At 38.9% G+C, this 24,083-nt stretch overlaps 1 protein-coding gene and 1 pseudogene across 3 annotated transcripts in view; one reads left to right on the forward strand and one right to left on the reverse strand.

Moving 5' to 3' along the window:
• Positions 1–24,083, forward strand: part of LOC149807866 (uncharacterized) — an 84,725-nt gene that overhangs the window by 15,293 nt on the left and 45,349 nt on the right. For all 3 annotated transcript variants that reach the window (XM_089971411.1, XM_089971424.1, XM_089971417.1), the window contains exon 2: positions 8,783–8,933. In XM_089971411.1, the coding sequence (XP_089827537.1) occupies positions 8,870–8,933 (64 nt within the window). In that variant the 5' untranslated portion in view covers positions 8,783–8,869. The remainder of the gene's footprint in view (positions 1–8,782; positions 8,934–24,083) is intronic.
• Positions 15,596–16,799, reverse strand: LOC149807867 (uncharacterized; annotated as a pseudogene).

Consider the following 24,083-nt stretch of genomic DNA (forward strand, 5'->3'; position numbering starts at 1 on the left):
TCTGATAGGCTCAACAGCGAGGAAATATTATCCGATTATGAGGTTATAAACGAGCAATCGAAGCGGGGGCGTTTTACGCTAGCCCGCGAGTATTCTTTTATAAAACGATTACAACATACAATTAATGAGAACCTGTATGGCAATGACGTAAGCGTATTCATTGGGTTATTCACTGCCGTTGAAACAATACGAAAAAAACTCGGGCAGCTTTATGAAAAACGCCGCGAGATCTCTAGTAAGATTAAAAACATTAGGAGGATTATAGACGAAACCCCTGTGGGGAGCCTCAGCTTGAAGTTACCTGTGCCCACGTCGCGTGACGAAGTCGGCATACCAATGTAACATTATATACATGTGATGTGAAAAAGTAATGGTTTATTTTTTTTTCGATAAAGTCGTACTATAACGTTTTTAATTACCTATCCATATACACACAATGACACAACTTTCGCTTCGATATATTTCTGCCACCATGGAAAGACTCGGCGGAAAATTAGAAAATTTTATTTGAAATTGCGGATCAATTTACAATAATGGTAGGTGAATCACTTACTACTCGGCTAGCCAGAGAGCGGCTAGCAGCGCTTAAAAAGTTTATACCGTTACGAGACAGAGTGAGAGAAAAACTTCAAACGCGGCAACAAATGCAAACTGATTTTGCTGTTGGAAGTGAACAGTTATTTGCCCCGGTAACTAAAGCGACTAAGGATGTTACAGCGGCAACAGAACGAGCAATATATGGAGATATTCCTAAGGAGGGCGAGCGACGAGAAGTGCCTCTTCTTCCTGTACTTGAAAAGATAGCAGCAGAGACCGAACAAACAAAAAAGTCTCTGGAAACACTCCCCGTGGATATAACAACTACTGGACAGCAACAACGACAAAAAGAACGAGTACTAGAAGAACTACGACGACAAGGTGATACTAAAGAAGAGGAAGGAGACGTTACTATAGAAAAAATGTATTCACCACAAAGCATATTTACACACGATGTATACAATAAAATTAAAAGTTTAGATGTCACTGAATTAGCTAGATTCACCGCGCTGAATTTTTCACCTGATCTAAGAGAAAACGCTGTAAACAAAATGTATAAAGAGTACATAAAAAATGACAAGAATTGGATAAAAAAAAGTATACCTGGCAAAACGCGGCAAATTTAAAATCACAAAAAATATTCGCAATGATTTCGAGGATTTTAAAAAGATGGTATTGAGTAGAGTGGATAAAGAAAAGTCAACTGGATTTCTTGGTAAATGGGACACAACTAAAGAAACAACTGGAAATGGATATTTAGGCAGCGGCTTAGTTGGAAACGCTAGTGTTACTTGTCCTGGTAATGTTCTCAGTGATATATCACGGTTAGAAGTACTTATCGGAGGGAAACGAGCCGGAAATAATTCCAGAGAAATTATTAATGAAGCCGCTGATATTTGCAGGCGGCTATTTGCCGGCGGTGTAATGGGTATTAATATATATCGAATGCTCATAAACGAACTCGTGGATGGTTTTGATGACCACGGTCATCACAGCGATTGATCAATCACTGGTGATCACAATTACTAATTGGAAAACTGGTGTTTTTAATAAGGATGATCATACACTACAACCATGATAAACCAGTACTCGTCTACGTGGTAAACTCGCGATTGCCTGTTTACCGCGCGTACTATGGAGATGGTCTCGGTAGCACCATTGCGGGTTTATTTACAAGAATGGCTCCAAAAGTAGCGCCGTTAGCCAAACAATTAGGAATGAAGGCTATTGATGTTATTCGTGATAAGGGTATTAGTGCTATTGGAGATGTTGCCGGAAAGGCGCTTTCAGCCGCGCGGGACAAACTAATGTCGTTGGTGAGAAGAAAAAAACAAAAACCACCGGTGATGCCATCAACGACGGTGATGCCTGCGAATGTCAGTAAAGTAATAAATAACGCCGTGGAAGAAAAACTAGAGTCGTTGGCGGCGACGACTCCGTCGTTGGCGACTTCGCCATCAGCCGATGCGGCAACCAACGCGCTCATGAACGCGATAGCGGGGAGTGGTCTACGACCAAAACGACGTTAATGGATTTCAATTGAAAATATCAACATGATAAATAATAAAATGTTTGCGCGAACCGCTGACCCCGCGTTTGATATGGACGCCCCAGTGCGCAGGGATGATTCTGTCCGTGATTATCAATATTATTCTTATTATGCAGCGCAACCCGACCTACGATCGCGAATTGAACTTCAGGTCCAAGATACCAGTAAATATTTTTTGCCGTGTGAAGCGTTTATCGAAATTGAGGGAGAACTCGTGACAAATGCTGCCGATAATGCGCCATACGCAGATGACAATCGTGTTCGAGTTGGCTTTGTCAACAACGGTATCATGGCGTTATTTGAGAGCGCCAGATATCTTATTGACGGGCGAGAAATTGAATCAATAGAACGCGAGGTTGATGTTGCAACAACGATAATTGGGTTAGCGAGATACTCGGATGATTATACAAGATCGGCGGGCCCATCTATGATGTTCGCAAAGGATATCACTAATAACGCTGACCATCTTCAGTACGTCAACGTGCTGGTGGAAAGAGATACCGCAGTTGCTAATCAAACTGAAGCAGCCAATCCAGACCGCAGGGCAAGACCGGGCGCTGAGTTCAATATTATAAAAAGTCTTAACGATAATTACAATATGGGATTTGCAACACGAGTAGAAATGTTGCAAAGACCACGCCGACAGTTTTCATGCGCGATTCCACTCCATCACATATTTGGATTCTGCAGAAATGTCAGAAAAGTTATCTATGGGGCTAAGCATACAATCGCGCTGACGCGAAGGGGCGATGATAACAATGCAATATGGCGTGCTGCTGGCGTCGCTGCCGGTAAAGTCGTTTTAACTAAAATGGCATTGTGGATGCCGGTGCTGACTCCATCAGTTACCACGGAAGCACAATTGTTAGCATTTATGGAACAGGGAGGGAAATCGCTGTTGAGTTGGCTAGCGGTAACAACTGATGCTAAAGAGGATAACGTCGCCGATACGTTTACATGGCACTTGGCGTCAAAACAGGGTGTTTCAGCCCCGCGTCATATATTCATAGCGCTACAGAATAGGGAACGATTGGGTAATCAAGAACACAGCCATATGATATTTGATCAATTAGGAGTCAGGGATGTTTCGCTGAGAATAAACGGACAACAGGAACCATCCGAGGATATACAGCTTAATTACGGCGACAACCATATCGCACGTGTGTATCATCGATTGCTGTCATATATGGGCCGTGATCAAAACGTCGACACTGGTTTGCAAATATCACAACTTGATTTTAAAAAGCTGTATCCGATTTATTATTTTTCGTTGGAACATCTTGATTTAACGAGACAATCCGTCGTTGATATACACTTCCGAGCTCGTATAGCCCCGGGTGGTGTTAATTACAGAGCGGTTGCTGTCATTCTCAGCGATAAATCAATGCTGCTAGAAGGCGTTGGTGGACGAATGAGAATCGTTGATGCGCCAGTGGAAAACATGTAATTGAAAGCACAAAACGCGTTTACAATAAATGTCGTATAGTGTCGTCAGTGTAGAGTTGACTGATGGTCAAGTCAAGAAATTACGATCAAAGTCGGCTAAACAATGCGGGACCACAATAACGCTGAAGCCGTCGCAGATGGCAGGTGGTAATCATAAGATATCGTTGACGGCGCGTCAAATAAAACATTTCAATGATGCGATGAAGAATAAAAAGGGTGTTCAAATAGATTTCTCGGCCGCAGCGATTAAAAACATGGAAAAGACAGGCGGGATATTTCCGTTGTTGGCTGCGATTCCAGCGTTGATTGCCGCGGCCGCACCAGCAGTGGCTAAGGCGGCGGCGTTAGGAGCCGTTGGTACCGCGGCGGGGATGGCATTGAAGAAGGCAACCGGGAAAGGCTATAAAAAAAACGACCCGTAGCCGGAAAGGGTCTAAGACTACCGGGAACCCCGTATTCATGGTACTCGGGAAAGGGTCTAAAACTACCGGGAACCGTTTATTGACTCAGGAGTCAATGACTCCCATGTCTAATTTTGATTTAATAGACGCCGCAAACGCGCTAGCGATAAAAAACTTTAGAGGTGTTTTTATGAGGGATCAATTACCGGCGGCGCCAAGGAATATTGAAACCGGCATAATTAACCTCGATAAATCCTCCGGAGCGGGAACTCATTGGGTTGCATACGCGATTGATCCGCGTGCGATCGTCTATTTTGATTCATACGGGTTAGCCCCGCCGAACGAGTTCATGCGGTATATCCGGGCGTGTTCAGCCCGGGCTTTTTATTCCACGCTTCCAACACAGCGATTAAGTGACCCACCGATATGTGGCCGTGAGGTATTGAACGTACTCGCGGCGATTTCATCATCGCGAAAACCACCTCATGTGGTTGTAAACGAATACACTAGTGGGGTCGTAGAGGCCCGGCGGGTTAATTAGAAACGCTGTTTTTTTTACAATAACGATGATTGATATTTGGGGACGACCGGTTTCGGCGCTGAAAGAATCCACGGAAACGGCCGCCGCCGACATAAAAAAACTAATGGAGGATGAAATCGCTGATACGTTGAATTTAACCAGTGTTGACCCAGGTGAAATAGTCGTATTTCAAGACCGCCAGGGTAAATTGAAATCCAGTAATGTGTCGCTGGATGATGTTTTAACACGACAGCGTGATGCCGCCGAGGACACTATCGCGTTGTATACCAGCGACGGACGACTCAAACCGGGTGAACATCTGTCGACGATAACATTAGTCAAAGACGGTTTTATAAGGTTGAATAGATCGGTGACCGAACTCGACGCGCAGGTGAAAAAATCTGCCACCGAGGTGAAAAAATCTATCACCGATATACAACTCACTACCGCTAGTTTTTTCGGGACCCCGACGGTAACCGAACCGAATCTTGCAACAATAAGGAATGCTATTTTGGATTTTGCAACGCTGTCGGGCCAATTTTACACGTTACGAAAAAATGTTAACAGGATCGATGACAACTTTGATAAATTCTTTGGTAAAAAAAATACCAAGCTGGATGAGATTACAACAACTATAAATGATATCACCGCGTATGGACAGGAAATAAAAACGATCAAACTTGATGTTGCAGAGAACAGAAATGGTGTAGTAGTACATGAGCGGGAAATAGAAATAATCGGCGCTAATGTTGCAACGATCATAAATAATGTAGACTCGCATAGACGGAAAATAGAAACAATCAAAACTGATGTTACAATGATCATAAATAATATGAGCGCGTCTACACGGGAAATAGGAACAATCAAAACTGATATTGAAGCGAACAAAAAGGGTGTAGACGCGCATACACAGGAAATAGGAACAATCAAAACTGATATTGAAGCGAACAAAAAAAATGTAGACGCGTATTGGCGAGGAATAGGAATAATCAAAACTGATGTTGCAGCGAACAAAAAAGATATAGACGTGCATACATATGAAATAGGAACAATCAAACTTGATGTTGCAGCGAACAAAAAAAGTATAACCGAGAATACACGGGAAATAGAAACAATCAAAACTAATGTTGCAGCGAGCAAGAATGATATGGACGCGAATTTGTTGAGAATGGAAATAATTAGAACTGATGTTGAAGCGATTAAAGACGGACTACCGAGAGTAGCAGAGCAATTCGAAAAAATAAAAACCCCTCATGAGGACATCATCAACACAGTATACACAATTCGGCATGGATCATTCAATTGGACTCCTGCACAGAATACAGTAAATATAACCGCAACTGTTAAGGGCATTTATCGATTGACACTGGTTTCAATGATGCAGTTTAATATATTATCGTCGAGTTCATCCGGGTTTAACAATACAATATCAACAATTATAGACAGGAACGCAACTGAACAGTTTACAATTTATGCCGTTGATGGAAATTTAGCCCGGGCAAACATCACATGGTATGTGGGATTTGTAGCGAATCTAATTAATTAAAAACACTAGCTCTTTTAAAATAAAAATGACCACCAGGGTAATTGAATCAGAGGTATCACCGACGTCACATCTATATCAATTCGATACCGCAAAAGAATTCTCCGCGAACTTGAAAACGCTTTCCGAACAATACCGCGCAAAAATAAAAAAATACCGCAGAAAAATAACCACCATCGACGCGGTCGTGTACTCGGTGTCGGGTATAGTAGCCGGTACCGGTGTTATTTTATCCACGGTGACCACGATAGCCCCGATCGCTGTTCCAATCGCTATCTCCGCGATGACAACAATTGCTGGAGTCGCCAACGCAATCACTAAAAAGATATCATCGTGTTTTCAGAAAAAACTCGACGAGTATACAGTAAAACATCAAATAGTATCCGACGCGTACTCGAAATTATCCGGGTTGATCTCGTTATCGATTGATAATTTGTTCATATCCGATGTTGAATTCTCCACGATGGTTCAGTTGTATAGCTCCGCGATGTCAAAAATCGAGGATTTTTAACTGGAAGCCGGAACCACCTGGTTGTTGAAATTAGACACTAAAGACAACGAATAATAATAATGTCGCTGAACCCCGAAGGGTTTCAATTACTTCAGCGGATCGCGGAGAATACCACTCCGGTACAAACAAATATGATATCGATAACGTCAACGAAACCCGAATTCAGTGTGAACTTCCCATCGCCGGTTCCAGTGAAGGAAATAGCGCTGGCAAAATTGCGAATATATCACAGTTGGCCTAATATCCGAGCGGACGCATTTAACGGACAACAACCTAATAACTCGCTGGTTTTTGCGTGGACAAATAAGCCCGATGGAACCCCAGACTGGAATAAGGTTACAATACCAACTGGGTCATACCAAATAGAACAAATCAATGGAGAATTTCAACGCAGGATAAAATCGATCACAGGAAAGGAATCAAAAATCGCTATTACGGTTCATGAACCGACGTTATCGTCGACGATTGAAATAAGCACACCGGGGTATATGGTTGATATTTATAACAGTTCAATAAGAACCATACTAGGATGGCCTAAGGAAAAACCCACGGACTTGCACACGAATGAGAAATCGTATCATGAGATTAATCCCAATTATCTATATAAATTATCTATTATAAAAAGCACGTTATCACCCAGTTGGTTTTTATTTCAACACAGGAATATCATGCAGTGGTATTTTCAGCATAGGGAAACTACTGAATCGGTCGCCATATTAATATTTATCTTAAGTGATATCACTGATATGTTTGCCGAGATTAATCATTATTACCAATTACAACTAGAACAGCTACGGGAAACAAAAGAACGAAAACACGTTGAGGTGTTAAATCAACTTATATCAGACATGGAATATATCAATGAACGAGTCGTTAAAATAATATCCGATAACAGCGATGGTAGTAAACAAAAATTCCTAACCGAGTATAATATCACAGAAGCCGATTTACCCGATTTCAAGTTTCCAGGATACAACGCGCCAGAACTAAGAAAGTCTCTTAATGATTTTCTCGGTTCATCAACTTATATCCTCAGACACGATAACGGAGATGATGGTAGGCATATTGCCCCGTACAACGTAAATATCGCATCGGTGATAGCGATTAATCTAGTGTGTGATGTTATCGAAGGGAGTTACCAGGTGGATACCAAGCAATCAAATCAGGCTCAACAGGGGTACATCCTTTATTCATTTTCACCAACAGCCCCCCCGGGATTTTTAATCGTTGAGAGTCCGATTAATCCGGTCTATATGCGATGCCATAATCGGCTTTTAACGAGAATTAATTTCAGACTTACCGATCAGTCAAATAACCTAATTGATCTACAAGAGGAGGAGTTAGTGATCACTTTGTTTGTAAGATCATAGCAGCAGGGGGGGGGGGGGGCGATGACATCGACGCGGTCGTCGATGTGCTTACCGGACGCTGACGCCGCTGGGATCGGCGCGCAGAAGGTGTTAATTAAACCAAATGACGTCCGGACGATCCCCTCGACGACGACGTCGTTTTTTTTTTACCAGGCGCTGACGACACCGGATCCGCTGAGTGCAGAAAGTATTAATTAAGCCAAATGACGATTGGACAAAATGTCGGATTCGCCCCCCCTGCTGCTAGGTTACCTTGTTCAAGCAATTTGAATACCATCTAGCCTGTTATTAGCTTTCTAAAGAGTTTTTCTTTCACATAAGCATAGTGTGGATATTCTTTGGATGCAATAATAAACTATATGTAAATTATCAGAGTACGTTTTGGTTTAAATTGGTTGCAGCGTGTATCATTAAATCTTGGAACTTGAAGGTGAAATAGTTCAGAGAAAATTTAAGTCAGTTATGAAGATTTTATATTTGACTTGCTTGTTTTATCTTGATGAAGCTTCTTTCATTTTCACATGGTAGCTGCAGTGGCTGAAGATTAATAGGAAATAGATTAATAGGTTATATATTAACAGGTAATATATTAATAGGTAATATATTAACATTTAATATATTAATAGGTAATAGATTAACAGGTAATATATTAATAGGTAACAGATTAACAGGTAATATATTAAGATGAAACAGATTAACATGTTACAGAGTAACAGGTAATATATTAATAGGTAATATATTAATAGGTAAATATTAACAGGTAATATATTAAGAGGAAACAGATTAACAGGTTATAGAGTAACAGGTAATAGATTAATGGATATCAGTGTCAGTCTTTGGCTTCATTTGTAAGTGCCAAATTTAATTTTGATACCGTCTAATTAATTTTGAATGTCATTATTTAGGTTGAAGACTACAGTATGTGAGAGGTGGAATAATTGCTGTGTAGCATTCCTTAGGACAGTCAAAGATAAAACATCAGTTGAATTGAAATGAGAGTTTTACAAGCCCTATTGGTGTTTGCTGCTGTCTTCCAGAGTGAGACTGGATCAGATAGTAAGTCATTGTTGGTACTCACTGTAAGTCATATTTTAAAAAGTCATTGTTTGCATTCACTGTAAGGCATATTTTAAAGTCATTTTTTGTACTTACTTTAAGTCATATTTTAAAGTCATTGTTTGTACTCACTGTAAGTCTTATTTTAAAAAGTCATTGTATGTACTCACTGTAAGTCATATTTTAAAAATTCATTCTTTGTAAACTAAGTAAATTTAGTTTTTTATCTTAATTTTAAGTTTCATGAGTTAATAATTTGTAATACACAAATGAAACAACTATAGTGCTTTTTTATATAAATTATTGGAATATACAATACACTTTAGTTCTTTCAGTAAGTTATAAAAGAAACTACAATGAATATAAAAATGTGTATTGCCCTGCAATTTCATTTTCATTGAATTTATGATTGGTTTTCAAAAGTTGATGCATTTTGAGGTTAGATTTTTAGCACTATTGAACATGGATCAAAATAGGTTGTTCTTTTATCTATCCAGTAACACAAGTTTCTGATTGCTTCCAAGCTACATTGAGGATTGCCATTTTGAAAACCATGGTAGCCATCTTGAAAATATTAATAGGCAAAAAAATATGTGTATCTAGTTGGCAGACCATCCCTGTTTCTGATTGCCGACCCTAATATTTTTTTTGCCCCCCCCCCATGATTTAAAAAAAAATGATATTAATTTGTGCATCTCATTGAGCCAGTTTTGTCCAGGACTTTGAAGCACTTGGTAGAATATATATACTAATCATTGTCTGTTTTAATTTTAATAAAAAGTACCTGCCTACACTAATATTATAACCAGTGTAATAGGAAACATATTTTTTGGTTTGGCCTTATTAATACTCACAGTAATGGAGGCATGTATCAACATGGGGTTTTCAGCAACATACATCATTCAAGACCTACTGGTCCTAAATAAAGTGGTGGCAGTCCCACATCCAACATTGCTGTCAAGATGGGTGTTTGAAAATCTGTCACTACACACCCTAAAGGGATGGTTATATTGACATAACCAGAAGACTTATTATGATGTTTGCTTGGTCCTAAATGAAAATGGTACCAATCTGACATCCAGCTGCAACCAATTTGAAAATCATTATTGCTGAAGAAGATCAAAGATGGTTTAAACACTCTGCAGTTCAAAGAAAGAAATGATCTAAATGTTGAATTACTGAAAAGTATTTTGTAACCCAGTAGGGCATCAGTCCCTTTTGAGGGGCTTTTGTTAATTTTTGTTAATTTTAGAGTCCATTCTTAAAAGTTTGCAGTTATCAATATCTTACAAAGGCTAAAAGACAAAAACATTTATTCCATATTTCAAGGCTCATTATACCTAAAACATGTGCACATCCATAAACACTTGTGTACAAGTTGGGCCCAACTACAAACAACATAGACCCTGATCTGCCAGCAAATGCTATACTGGTAGATCAGGGTCTATGTTTATTGTTCTGATTTTAAGTCCTGACAGACTGCATAGACCCATATCGTTATTATGCTACAGCAGATCTAAGTCTGTACTCTCCAGTTGTATCTGACTTGTATGCAAGTACATGTATATATGGTTGATACTTTATGATTTTGAAACCATGTATGACATGACTTGGACTATTGCAGAGTAGCTACATGCTTCAACATATCCTTGCACAATAATTATAATTGTTTTTATATCAGTGATTCCTTTTAATAAATGCTCAGTGCCTTCCATTAGACTTAAAGTTGGAGGGTGAGTTGCCAAAGTAGGCAGGGGTTTGGGTGACCTCACTCAATGGGGATACATGTTTTTTTTTGTAACCAGGTGTAAAGTAAAGGTAGACTGGTAAATCACCCAGCTCCTTGCTAATGAGGAAGCCCTGCCAAATATTCCAAGATTACAGACAGGTGGATTGCTGATTGCAGCAATGATTAAAAATTTTCAAAACTTGTATATTTGACATGAAGTATTGATTGGGTTAAATTTTGTGTTTCAAGATACCTTTGGCAGAAACATTTGTTTTTATGGGTTTTAATGGCACTTTTAACACTTTATTGGATGAATTATGCTGTGGAAATGGGTCAGAGCATTGAACTTTTCCCAAGAACACACTGTCTTTTATGTGAAAGAATTATGACTTCAGACCAGTAGACTTACAAATTTTAATCAGTAGATGGGCTTCAAAATCAGTGGATTTTTTATCAGCATAAATTTGATATGTTTTATGAGGATTGAAAACAAAACAAGTGCATGCTTTGCCATAATTTGTATTCTTTTCATACATAAAGCAGGAATCAGATTTAGATTCTGGTGGAAAATGTTACAATAATAAGTAGTACGTGTCTCTATGTTGTCAGTTATCATAACAATCACTGTAGATAGAATCTAATAACATTTTAAGGCTTTTTTCCACAATATCCTTGTCTGGTGACCACTGATGACATTCAGTGCAATTATTAAGCTGAACACTGAACAGGTTGTTTGTAGTTTTCTGGTCCAGATTTTCCCATGAATCACTAGTATTTTATGGAGAATGGAGAATATCCTCTCTGTGTCAGCATTAAATTGTAATTGTACTCAACCTGCAAAGACATTCTAACTTTAGTTTCCCGTTCCTGGGTTTGTAAGGTTGCTAATGGCTTTCCATTACTTCAGCAAGTTATGTTCACTCAGAGAAGGAAGTTCCTGACTTGGACTTCGGCTGTATTTTTGAGCCTCATTCTCAAGGACTTCTTTCTCTTCACAACTCAGATCTAAAAATCTGCTGGCAACTTTCACCACTGCTAATAGAGAAAAAAAATAAAGGTTCATTTAGACTTGAAATAAACAATAAAAAATACATGATGTATTAATGTTTTTATAAGTAATTTATCCCAACTTTAAAATTAATTATCTTGTAATATATTTTTAACTGATGTATTTTATCTAGGACTTGAACTTAATTAATGTATGCAACACAAAATATTCATATCTTTGGAACACACAGTACAGACTCAGGACCTTTGCTACTTGACTGCACCCACTTAAACTCTAATATCCAAGCATTGTTCAACTTGTAATGTATTGTAGATGGTGGTTTCTCAGCACTGGGAGAAAGCACATGTCTTAGCTTTTGACATGAATTGAAACAAAAATGGAAGAGCTGTCCTTGCATAATCCACATAAAACATCTTCAGCAGGACAGTAACAATTAAGCAATACAGTAACAAAATATTCAGAATACTAATTCTAGTATGTCCGCTGAAATTATTTTTTTATGGTTGGTCTCCATTTTATCTCTTCTTAGTCACAAGTTATAATGGAGCAACCGTTGATGTCATTATTACTTACAACACTGCAAGAAACATCTGCATTTTGCCTTATATGCTGCAGATAACACCATTAAGGTAATCAGTTGAAAGCTTGCTGTGTACATATTAGCTATTCTTTAACAATGCTAATCCTATTACTCTGCCACACACCAGCCATTGTACTTATGGAATGTTTCCAGTCCCCAGTAAACTGGTTCTTGCTATTTTCTCAATTGTGTTGATAGAACACATAATAATACTGTGTTTGGTTTCTGTTATGCAATTATTTTCTTAAAAATTCTTTAAAGCCATTAAAAAGGAATGTTTGGAAAATGGAATGTTTGGCCTACTGAATCACATGTATACACTGTGGCAGCTGACCTGGACAGGTATTGAACCCACAACCCTTGAATTATGAGTCTAGCACTCAGCCTATAGAGTTGATGTATCTTCTGTATAGTCACGAAAATAGCATATTATATTCTGTTTTGCATTAAAAATTGTATGCAGTATTTTTGATGTGTACATTGGTATGGGTTTAATGTCATATAGTTCTGGGTCTTCAGGTAGTGCCATATTGGTCTGGGTTTTCAGTTAGTACAATATTGGATTGCATATTCAGTCATACCATACTGATCTGGGTCGTCAGGTATTGCCATATTTGTCTGGGTTGGGTCTTAAGGTTGTGCCATATTGGTCTGAGTCTAAAGTCGTTCCATATTGGTCATCAGGTCTGCAGGTACTGCCTTTATTTTCTGGGTCTTGACAACATTTCTTTTGCATAATTTTAATAAGTTTCAGGTCCCGCATAGACTTGTACTTTTTCATATTAAATCAAATTGTATCCAAAATTAAATTAAAACTTTAACAACAATCAGTAAATTAAGTCAGTTTAAATTGACATCTTGTTGAATAACCAGGATGGACTAAAGGTCATATGACCAGAAAATTACAGTTTTCACAGATGAAGAGCTTGCAAAAAATGGTGACATTCTGTGCATTGGCAAAGTTGTCAATTGCAGAAATGAAATTGAGACATTTTAAAGTGTTTGTTAGCAGTGTTGGGGGAATTTGTAGCTGCCAGATGCAGTGAATTTTATCTGCCAGGTGCAGTGAATTCCAAATGGCCCCTATGGGTCTGGTACATATGGGCTAATGCTCCCCTCCATTAGGATGCTATTTAAGAATATTACCTCCATTGCATATACGATTATTGTGATCATATTTAGTCAGTTTTGTAAATAACTACATGGATGTTTAGGAAGATATGTGGAAACAGACAGACAGACAAACAGTCTATCACCATATACCTAATGCCAAAGTTTTGTGATAGTGATCAAGAAAGGTACATGTCTAATTACACCCAAGGACATAGGTCATTCTCATTCTGTCTTTTCTAAACAATATTTCAACATATTGGTGCAGTTACTTTTGACATATTGGTGCAGTTACTTTTGACATAAAAACTGCTGTATTCTTTTGACATCCATTCAGTGCGTAGGTCAGCCTTTGGTTTTGAAATCTGAATATTACAAAATTCCTGTCATGTATGATAATTCCACAAATTGAAGATGGTTTGCTTAGCCTAGATTAAGCAGATAGAATACAATGGGGCACATTGTCAGCTGATCCCTTGTAACACTCCTGTACACTTGATTAAACTGGCATGCATGACAGTACAGCATCCGTGTAATCAAACAGCACAGATACTGTGGTTACATAATACAAATATTTGTAAGGAAAGGATGGTTGTATATATATATAACTCTTGTCTCTTACCAAGAGTTATAGTAGGCCCTGTGTAGTGTAAGTAAATTTTCAGAAAGCCCTTTACATTCAAACATAGGATATTTAGGAACTGACCATTTGTGATGAAGTGTGTGTGAGAGGATAACAAAATTAAGGAGGAAAGTAAGAATTTGAGCATAATGAATAACACTGAAAACGATTTGTTGATGCAGGCCACATAAGTGACAATTGTATTGAAATTAATAATATATTCATATGATCTAACATGCATAAGGTTATTTACAAAATTACTTTAACATAGTATGTGATAAACTACATAGTTTAAATTCAGACCTGAATGTAAATTTGTAACCATCAAACCAAAAAACAATCCATTTGGGAGCTGAGACCGCCATAACATGGGAACCATGCAAGTCACCCACTTTGCATGGGGCCTGTGCAGCCCCAGAATGGACCGTGGCCCGTATCAACCATGCCTTTCTCAGTCTGCCCCCCGACATTTGTGACTTCCACATGAGAATGATAGAAGTGCCAACTGTGAAGATTGCACCTAGTGAACAACTATCAATGCTGTTATATTCACGTTTAAGTTATATTGTTCTTGACTTCAGCTGAGGTTTCATCGTGTGTACTTTTCCTGTCATATTTATCAGCAGTGAACCCACTTGCTATTCTGATGTGATTATACAGTGTGTTCAGGTATGTGAATGCACTAGACCTGAAATGGAAAGAAATGTTTGCGCAGTATTTATGTGACATGAAAATAATGTGATATAACATATCTATATATAATGTAGGGAGTAGCGGTGCACCTGATATTTACCCAGGTTATGATTATGATGGAAAATGTACTTGAAGGTGGATTTTAAACAAAATGTAACTGAGAACACCCGATACCTCTTTGTGTGCAAACTTAACTGAAACCCCAAAAGAAATTAGAGGTTGGAGTGACGTTCAGAACATCAAATATATCGTTTGAAAGCATCCTATTTCCATCGCCCTAATTGACGAATCTGACTATTGGACAAGCCCTGTACAGCAGTAGTTGTTGCTGCTCCGATTCTAAAGCTATGACTCTTGAAGCATTTTGGATCAAATCTGCAGAACTGCAGAGCGAGTTTTAGCTGTGCATTGAATTCTGCCCGAGTTATAGTTGTGTTTGAAAGATACATAAATATTGGGCCTGGACCCTTACTTCGCTTTTGGATGTATCGCTGGAGATTTGAGACCGGACACACTGCAGTATTATTGTTTTTTTTTTAATTTTTAAAGTGAACTTCTGACCCGGACTGTGTTTGAAGGTGTTAAATATCAGAGTGATGGAATGGTGATCAAGAGCCAACTGATCAATATGCAACAGATTAGGGTAATGGAGGCTAAGGGACTGCACTGTGATCTCCCCAATTCTCAGGAAGGCATGGAATGCCAAGGAAAACATAGCTCGAAATAGGAGCTGTTTGTACCAAGAAGATATAGCGCAAGTTGTAGCGTGGATAAGTTTTTCTAACATACACTTATCAATTGGCAATCTCACATCACAAGAAACTTTATTTCTGTGGCATGCTTGCAGCAGTTTCTGTATTAGAAAAGAGTTTGTAGGGTCTGCATAATTATTGATTTTGTGTCCAAACCCTATGGCAGATACATGTGAGAATATTGTTGCTGAGGCATAGTGCTTGTTAACCAGATAAGAGATGAAAAGTGCCAGATTAGCCTGAGAGACTGGGATTGAGGTTTCCAAGGTATATTCTGCAGTGAAAGCTCGATATAAGTTCCAGCTGCGTCGGTAGGCTGCTTTTGATATTTGTGTCAATGTACTATCCAGTAGCGTATCAAGTGTGTTTGTTAGTGAATCAAGTTGGGAAGTGCCGGTATTGACACTGGTTCTGGGTCCGCATGTGGAGCCAAGGTCCGGAATCTGTGCACCTGCAATCGAGAAAGAGCATCAGCCAGAACATTTTTCTTTCCCGGGATGTGACAGATTTGAAATAGTATGTTGTATCTGAGGCATGCAAGGACCAGGTCTCTAACAAGGTACATAATGGAAGGTTCTTTGAGGTTTGCTTATTTACAATATCAACCAATGCCTTGTTGTCAGTGTGAAAGTAAATGCAATTGTTTGCAAGTTGAAGGGCCCAAATTTTGATGGCTAGAACAATTGGATATAGCTCAAGGACTGTGATATCTAGCGCTCGCCATTCTTTATTCCATGTGTCATAGAACCATTTACTGCCTAGTACACCGCCATAGCCAACTGTGCTTGATGCATCAGTGTGCAAATGAATGGCATCAGAGTCCAGCCAGCGATCAGGGAGGAATAAAGATTTACCATTAAATTCTCTTAGGAATGTGTACCACAGCTGCAGATCAGCCCAAACATTCCTCATAATGCGTATGAAGTGATGTGGTTTTGACACACACACTGTTAGATCAATCAACCTTCTCAAGAAAGCTCTGCCTGGCAGGACAACTGCACATGTGAAATTGAGTGTACCAATTATGGATTGGAGATTATGGAGCGTCATTTTTGTTTTTTGTAGGCAGAGTGTTATCAGACTGTAGCAGTTCTGGAGTTTATCTGTGGGAAGTCTTACCTCCATCTTGATTGTATCCAGTTCATAGCCCAAAAAGGTCAATGTTGTACTGGGAAGAAATGTTTTTTTCTCAGACATGGGAACCCCAGTATCTGCACAAAGAATTAAGAATTGGTCTCATTTCTCCTTACAGGTGTGATAGTTTGATTCCAACAGAAGAAAGTCATCTAAAACATGTACCATGTGACCAATGCCCAATTTGTGTCCTGCCACCCATTGTAATGCAGTGCTTAAATATTCAAAGATTTTACAACTGGATCTACAGCCCATGGGAAGGCACTTGTCATAATAATATAGGTCATTCCAAGAGAAGCCAAACATACGATACTGAGTCGGGCAGAGTGGAACAATTCTGAAGGCACTAGCTATGTCAGTTTTTACCATAACACAACCTCTACCAAGTTTTTTAATGATTGCAATAGCATGTTCCACGGTTTGATATTGAACAACACTTTTTTCCGGGGATATACCATCATTTATAGAAGACCCTTGAGGATGTGATAAATGGTGAATCATGCAAAAAGTACCAGGTGTTTTCTTTGGAACCAAGCCAAGTGGTGATATCTGAAATAGCGAGAAAGGGTGGCTCTTGAAAGGCCCTGCAAACCTGCCAGCCTCAAGTTCTTTGTCTATTTTGTCTTGCACAATCTGTGGATTTTGTGTGACTGATTTTAGATATTGTGATTGAATAGGGGACAGAGAACCCTCATGCCCCACTTTAAATCCAAATGTAAACCCATGTATCAAAATTTGTATCATGGCAGTATTGTACCCTTTCAACCAATGTTGTAACCTTTGAGCTTTAACAGGAGTAGGAAGCTTACTGTTTTCACAGGTCCCCTCTTCCTTGCTGGCTGTGTTGTATGGAGTTTGATGTAGGTCCTTGGGACTGAGTAGGTTTGTAGCCACCACAAAAGGGCTACATGCTGTCAGTTCTAGCTTGTTTTGGGGCATATTTCGGCAACAATTTGAATGGGTCTTGAATGGGCAGTTTGCATTTGCTGAAGGGATGGGCTTCCAAGCAATTGAAACAATTATGCTGGTATTTACAAGCTAGCCCTGCTAAACACTGCAGCCCCCTATGGTAGTTAAAGCAGGCCCCTTTTGGGGGATTTGATTTTGAGACTGAGGATGGTAATGTGGCAGTGCTGGTGGCCATCCTGTCACCAATGCTGTCCAGAACAGATCGCATGTAAAGTTCAAGGTGGGTGGAACCCCATTTTGCTTCTCCCCTCTCTATCATGCGCCGAAACTGCTCATTGTAGTATCTCCAATGAGCCCTGCGCTCTGACAACTTCATGACCATTTCCATGTGGTGAGATAACTGTGCTCAACCTGGGGGATTTCATGCATATTATTGTAGCAAATCTGTTCCATGCTGTCAATGACTGATTGATCGAGAGTGGGGACTTCCTGGCCATGGGGACTAGGTTAAATTCAGATGTGTTTGATGTGATATTGCACTGTAATCTATATGCATTGTCCATGGATGTCGAAAGGAGAGTTTGAAAATCTGTGTATGTCCCAGCCCAAATCTGCTGCTTAATTTTATCAGTTATAGAGGCAGTTATACCAATTGATGTGCTTACAAAGTTGGACTGACTGTGTGTATCTAATATATTAATAGGTGCTAATAAATCGCTCAGAGTACCTATACCTGTATGAGAGACTCCAGTTAAGGCTGAGGTAGCCTGTGCAATGCTTCCCCCGACGGACGTTTCAACATTTCTTTCTGTTTGGGCTCTTGAAGAGGCAGATGACCCTTGCTCTTTTTCCTGCGACAACATGGCAGGTTGTTGTGGACTAGTGGTCCCATGCAGCATCTCCAAGATGTGGTCCAGCTTTCTGTCCACTTGAGCGGTGATCACAGGTGTAATCTGCTGTACCACCTGCTGTGCTATCCGGTCAACGGTAGCTTGGTCTACTGTATCTGCATGTGTTGCTCCCGCTCCATGCTGCTGTTTTTGGCAATCAACTGTTCTAATCCGTGAACCAGATGACTGAATCCTCTTTACAACCCGTTCAACCCCTGCTGATGCTTTGCGCTTGGGTGGCATGATCTGGTTAAGTTAGAAAAATTAATGTATTAAACATAATAGTAAATAGTAAGAAAGAAGTAATATGGACTATCTCATATGGTCCTATGCACAAGGCATGTTATTATTTAATGAAAAATGCACAAACATATCGTCATTGGCAAACCAATGCATGTAAGGTTACCTGATTTAATTTCTTCATTGATAGACACAAATATACATACATATATATATAAAACCTTTTGTCCTTAGCAAAATGGCTTATGTATAGAAGGTGGCGGTCTGGTATGCAACCAGACCTGTTATCAGGCCAACAGGCTGATGCAAAAGTGCAAAAGAAAAAGAGGACACGTACGGGTCCTTCCCTGTTATCTCCCAAAGTGAGCAGATAACAAAAGATATTGACACGTGCTGTGATTGTTCCAGGAAGCCACTCATAAAGGACCCCTTGTGAAATAATTAATACTTAAGAACAAGGATTTGGTATATAATCATTTAACTTGGGGGGGGGGGGGCACCAAAATTAGTATGGGGAACCCCTATTCTGTAGACCAGAGTGGCTTGCCAGGAACAAGTCCCAAAAGGATCAGGTACGGGACCTGACCCAGTGCCTCCACAATGGCAGACACTAAGGTTGTTTACGAAAAACAAAGGAACAGGTACGGGACCTGGCCTGATATCTCCCTTTGTGGGCAGATACAAATAAATTTGAAAGCAAAATTAGTACAAGAGCTAACCTAGCCTAGTTTTCGTTGAATGATTGTGCGTTATTTTATAACATGCATTGAGAAGAGCTCCCCAAAGTGACTTATAAGAGTGCCACTGTCCTTTAGGGTACAAATGAATGCCATCTGAGCGATACTTCTCCCTCACATGAGGCCTATCAAAGGCAAATTTGCTATTATGGTCCCAGAATGTTAAATAAAGATAAGCAGACACTTCAGCTCTCACAATATCATTGACCTCCTTTGCTAAGTGACAGTACATATCCTTATAGTTTTTATCAGCTGCTTCATTGTTATGGTTTAGTATTCCCGCGACCCCAACTTGGTGTAACGTTGCCGGGAATCTAGGCATAAGCTGACACAGAACGATCTGTTTAACCTTATATTTCTTATGTAAAAGCATAGCCAATGCGACCATCTTATGTATAGTTACTTCTGGCGATGTTTCTGCGTTTACATCGTTGTCCTCAATCAGAATAATTACAATATCGGGGCTTCTTAAGCGAACTTCATTCATGTCAAGGCGCAAAAACTTGTCGATTGTGCGCCCACCGATACCCTTCATGTTTACATTACAAACTTCCGTTACATTAAAAGACGGACTTAGTCTAAGATCCGTTCCGGACCTCAAATACCGATCTAACCATTTACAAAGTGAATGGCCCATAATAAGTGCTTTTGTCATTGTCTTTCTAAAAAGTAAACGATGGCTATGTTCATAAAGAAAATTCTACTAACCTTCTTCTTTCCAAAGTGCGAGCAAGAAAATGATCCTCACAATTATGAGAAATAATTGTGCAAAAAAACAGGAACGATTAAAAGGATCGAAAGGAAAAAAGAAGAAAAATGTAAAATTTATGATCTCTAAATATACTACCCGTATCTCCAAGAATTATTTGAAAGTGACGCTAAGGATGCTGACCCATATATTCATACTCCTTAACTATCTTCCATTGGCTGAACGAGTCATGTGACCTCATTTCTGGGTTCTGCTTGCCACCCAATGGTCAATATTGCTTTGTTTCAATTGCATAACAAGGCCCATTCACCTCTCATCACAAATATCCTTGCGCTAGCGCAAATAGTTTTAAGCTTCTGGGGAAATGGGAGCATGGGATTTTCTTTACAGCAAGGAGTTGTTTCTCCTTTATCTCAAGATGATTAAAACATTTAATAGAAGATTAGTTATTTTTTTTAATTTCTCCGGGTCATAGACAGAAGATCTTGTCCTTTGTCCATCTGCCCATTAGCACAAGTTTGTTGTTGCTACTGCTCCTTGACTACTGGATTGACATGAAACTTTACAGAGAGAGTGAGACACACACACACACACACACAAACACACACACACACACTGTCTAATTGGTCCTAAATGACCATGGTACTCTTTGAAAATCATGTTTTCACTAATTCTTCTTAGATGGATGGTCGTATGATCATATGGTTTTCACTAAAAGACATCTAGTTGGTCCAGAATGAAAATGGTGCCACAAAGTCCATTTTGAAAATCTTTGCACTTCTCCAGCAGCAAATGGTTGCTGTTGTAGGGTTTAACACCATTTTTCAGCACACGATAGGCTATACATGGTGGCCAGTATTAATGGTGGAGGAAGAACCCAGGAAAACCTCGGAAAGAACCACTGACCCACAAGAAGCCACTGGCAAGCTTTCTCACACTGTCCACATTGGCTAAATCTGAGACTCGAACCGATGCAGACAGAGGTGAAAAACTTTATCACAACTCCTGCTACATGGATGGTCATATCAACATGTAGCGTTCATTAAATGACTTTTTATGCCGTGTTGTTGGTTCTTTATGAAAATTGTATTGTTTAGGTGTCCAGTAACTGCCACAGCAACCATCTTGGAAATATCATTATTGGTACTGTCCTCACTGGAAAGTCCTGTTGACATGATGTTTTCGCCAGTTGACTTGATACAATTAGTTGGTCCTAAATAACAGTGGTGCCAGTCTGATGTAATTTTGACTTAATATTACTTCTCCTGCAGGAATAGTCATATCAGTATTGGGTTTTATTAAAAAGGACTTCTTATAATGAATTCATTTATGGCTTTTTTGAAAATCTTGATTTCACTTAACTACTCTTAAATGGAAAGTCATTTTGACATCACATTTTTATCAGAACAGTTGTTATGATGTCTAGTTGGTCCTAAATGAAAATGACTAACTCTCACAGTGGCTGTCTTGAAAAAATGTTATTTCAACTCTTCCTCAATGGACAATTGTATCAACATGGGGTTTTCCCTTAACTTCTTATGAGACCTAGTTGTTCCTAATGAAATGGTAAAGTCTTGTTGTCAGTACTGACCCCTTCCTTCATTGATGTTCATTTTGACATTGGGTTTTCACCAAGATAATTATAATGCCTGTTTGATCTTGAATGAGAATGGCTCCAGTCTAACATCTGGTATGTCTACTACAGAGACTAATTTTGAAAATCTTGAATATCAGAAATAGTTTCAGCAGTTTGCAGTTGAAATGAAGGATGATCTGACCTTGAATTTCAGAAATTTTTTAAACTTAGTAAAGAGTCAGTGTCTTTGAAAGACTCTTTTTTCAAAAATTGTTTTTCTGTTAGAAATTTTGTAGGGTTGGCAGCAAAAATGCTTTGGTCAAAAAATCTAAAACAAGACCTATTTTTTGTTTAGGTTTTATTTACAGATTTATGCCATAAACCTCTGTGCAATTCACATAATAGATTTAAGCTGAGTTTACTTGCAAATTAGCAGTCTCAGAACAGCCACCACATCTGTTCTCTGAGTAAGGTCGTGCTAGTTTCTACTACATTTATAGCAGAAGGTTCTGGTCACATTCCAGTTTTTGTTCTGTTAGGCTGAATAGTCATTTAATATTTTTTCCATACCGACAATGAAGATTTGTGACCAAAATGGTTTAATCTTGAATCCTGACAATGACCAGTCAATGAGCATTATCCTTAAGTTTCCTTGTCATAATATAACCGTTCGTGCATTGAAATCATGTTGATATGTATTAAACACCAGTCAATCGATCAGTCATTACATCCTTTGCAGAGTAGTACTAAATTTAGGTAATAGATGTACAATAACTTGTTTGTAATAAGGCTACATGTACAAAAAAGTAATAATTTTATAATCCGTACAATTCTGCATATGATATGGTCTATTTGACTCTTTAGGCCCAAATTCCAAACTTTGTACACTCAGAAACCAAACACATTCCACTATCAAGTCATTTTCACCTAGAAGCAGCAAAAACGAATTTTGCAAATATCGCAGAATTCTATATTGCTAAATCTCCACCTTGTTTGTTTTTAACACCCACCAAAATTGTATTTGATCATTGCCATTTTAAAAGGTCCTCAACAGATACACTAATGTTTGTTAGTACCCATACATTAAATGAAATCAGAGCCTTTATTTGTAGTCATATGTCCCTGTATCCAGACAGTTCACTTATGTTGGCACCCCATGACTCTGTTCCAGTACATGCTGGTAAAGAGTTGGAAGCGTCACCCTGTTTTTTGTTTCTAAAGGTCAATGGTTTGTGATTTATGTATTCCCTGTCCTCCCAATTTTCAATTTCATGTGTGATTTAATTTTTATATATATAAATATTTTTTATATTATTTTTTGTTTCCTCCGTCAGTGTTGTTCTTTGTTTCATTTCACCATATTTTTTAAATTGTCCCTGCATGCGGGTTCTGAGTTGTACTCCGTTTCCACTCGGTACATCTACATAGGTCGGTTTCCATTCTGAGATCAATACTTGCAAACACTAGTGCTTGTGATTGTTTTCTTGCCTTGAAGTTTACATGCATGAAACTTAGGATCATACTAATTTTCCCTTTGCAAAAGTTCAGAGTAAAAGTTTTCACTCACATCCCCATTTTGTTATTGTTCTTATTTTGAAGTGACTTGCCATATTCATTAAAGTCCGGTGTGGTGCTGTTTGTGTGTGTTGTGTTGTAACTGCATGTTTTCTGTATGGACTGGCACTATCTAGATCATATCTTAAGAGTTTTGGGTTAACTCTCTAATTTTCAGTTGTGGCATGGTAGACTTTGGTAAATACTCCCTGGGGAGTAGTACTGTCTGTAATTGGTTAGTTGTGTGGTGGCTTTTCAGGCTGGGTTGATGGAAGCAGTTGAACGGCTATAATAGTACCATGTGGACATACTTGAGCTGGTTAATAGATAAAGCTTAATTTTACTGCAGAAATTAGTGCCATAATGTTAGCTTTGAACTTCACTGAACCTTTCAGATTCTATTGCCACATTGAAAGCCTTGCAGAGTCTTAAAGCTGACCACTTGTTAACATCCCATACATTACAGAAACGTAATTTGCTCATACAATATTGAAAACATGTTGATGTTTGTTGCCTTAGTAACATGGTTATAAAGGGTAATGCAAGAACTGATATTGCAGTTAAAGCTGGTCTGCAGTCACCAGTTTCTGAACTGACTTCAAATATTGTATAAATAGACATGTTCATGATACACCACTCCCTCGATAACTCGCGCACATCGGGGTCCAGAAACATCGACCGCACTATAAGCGAGGAGCGAGTTATCGAGGGACCTATAAAATAAGCCCAAAACCAATAAAGTAATTGACGACATAACGGAAAAATAAGGGGGGGGGGGTAGGCAGATTATACTGTTGAATACTCACTTTATAATCGTTCTGAAATTAACTGTTAATAAATATCTCTTCATAACGGTGTACTTTATTATTTTCTCATAGGACAACATTAAAAATTTCAGGATAAATT

Source organism: Sinohyriopsis cumingii, chromosome 1 (genome assembly GCF_028554795.1).
Source record: "Sinohyriopsis cumingii isolate HCF-2022 chromosome 1, ASM2855479v2, whole genome shotgun sequence".
NCBI lineage: Eukaryota > Metazoa > Mollusca > Bivalvia > Unionida > Unionidae > Sinohyriopsis > Sinohyriopsis cumingii.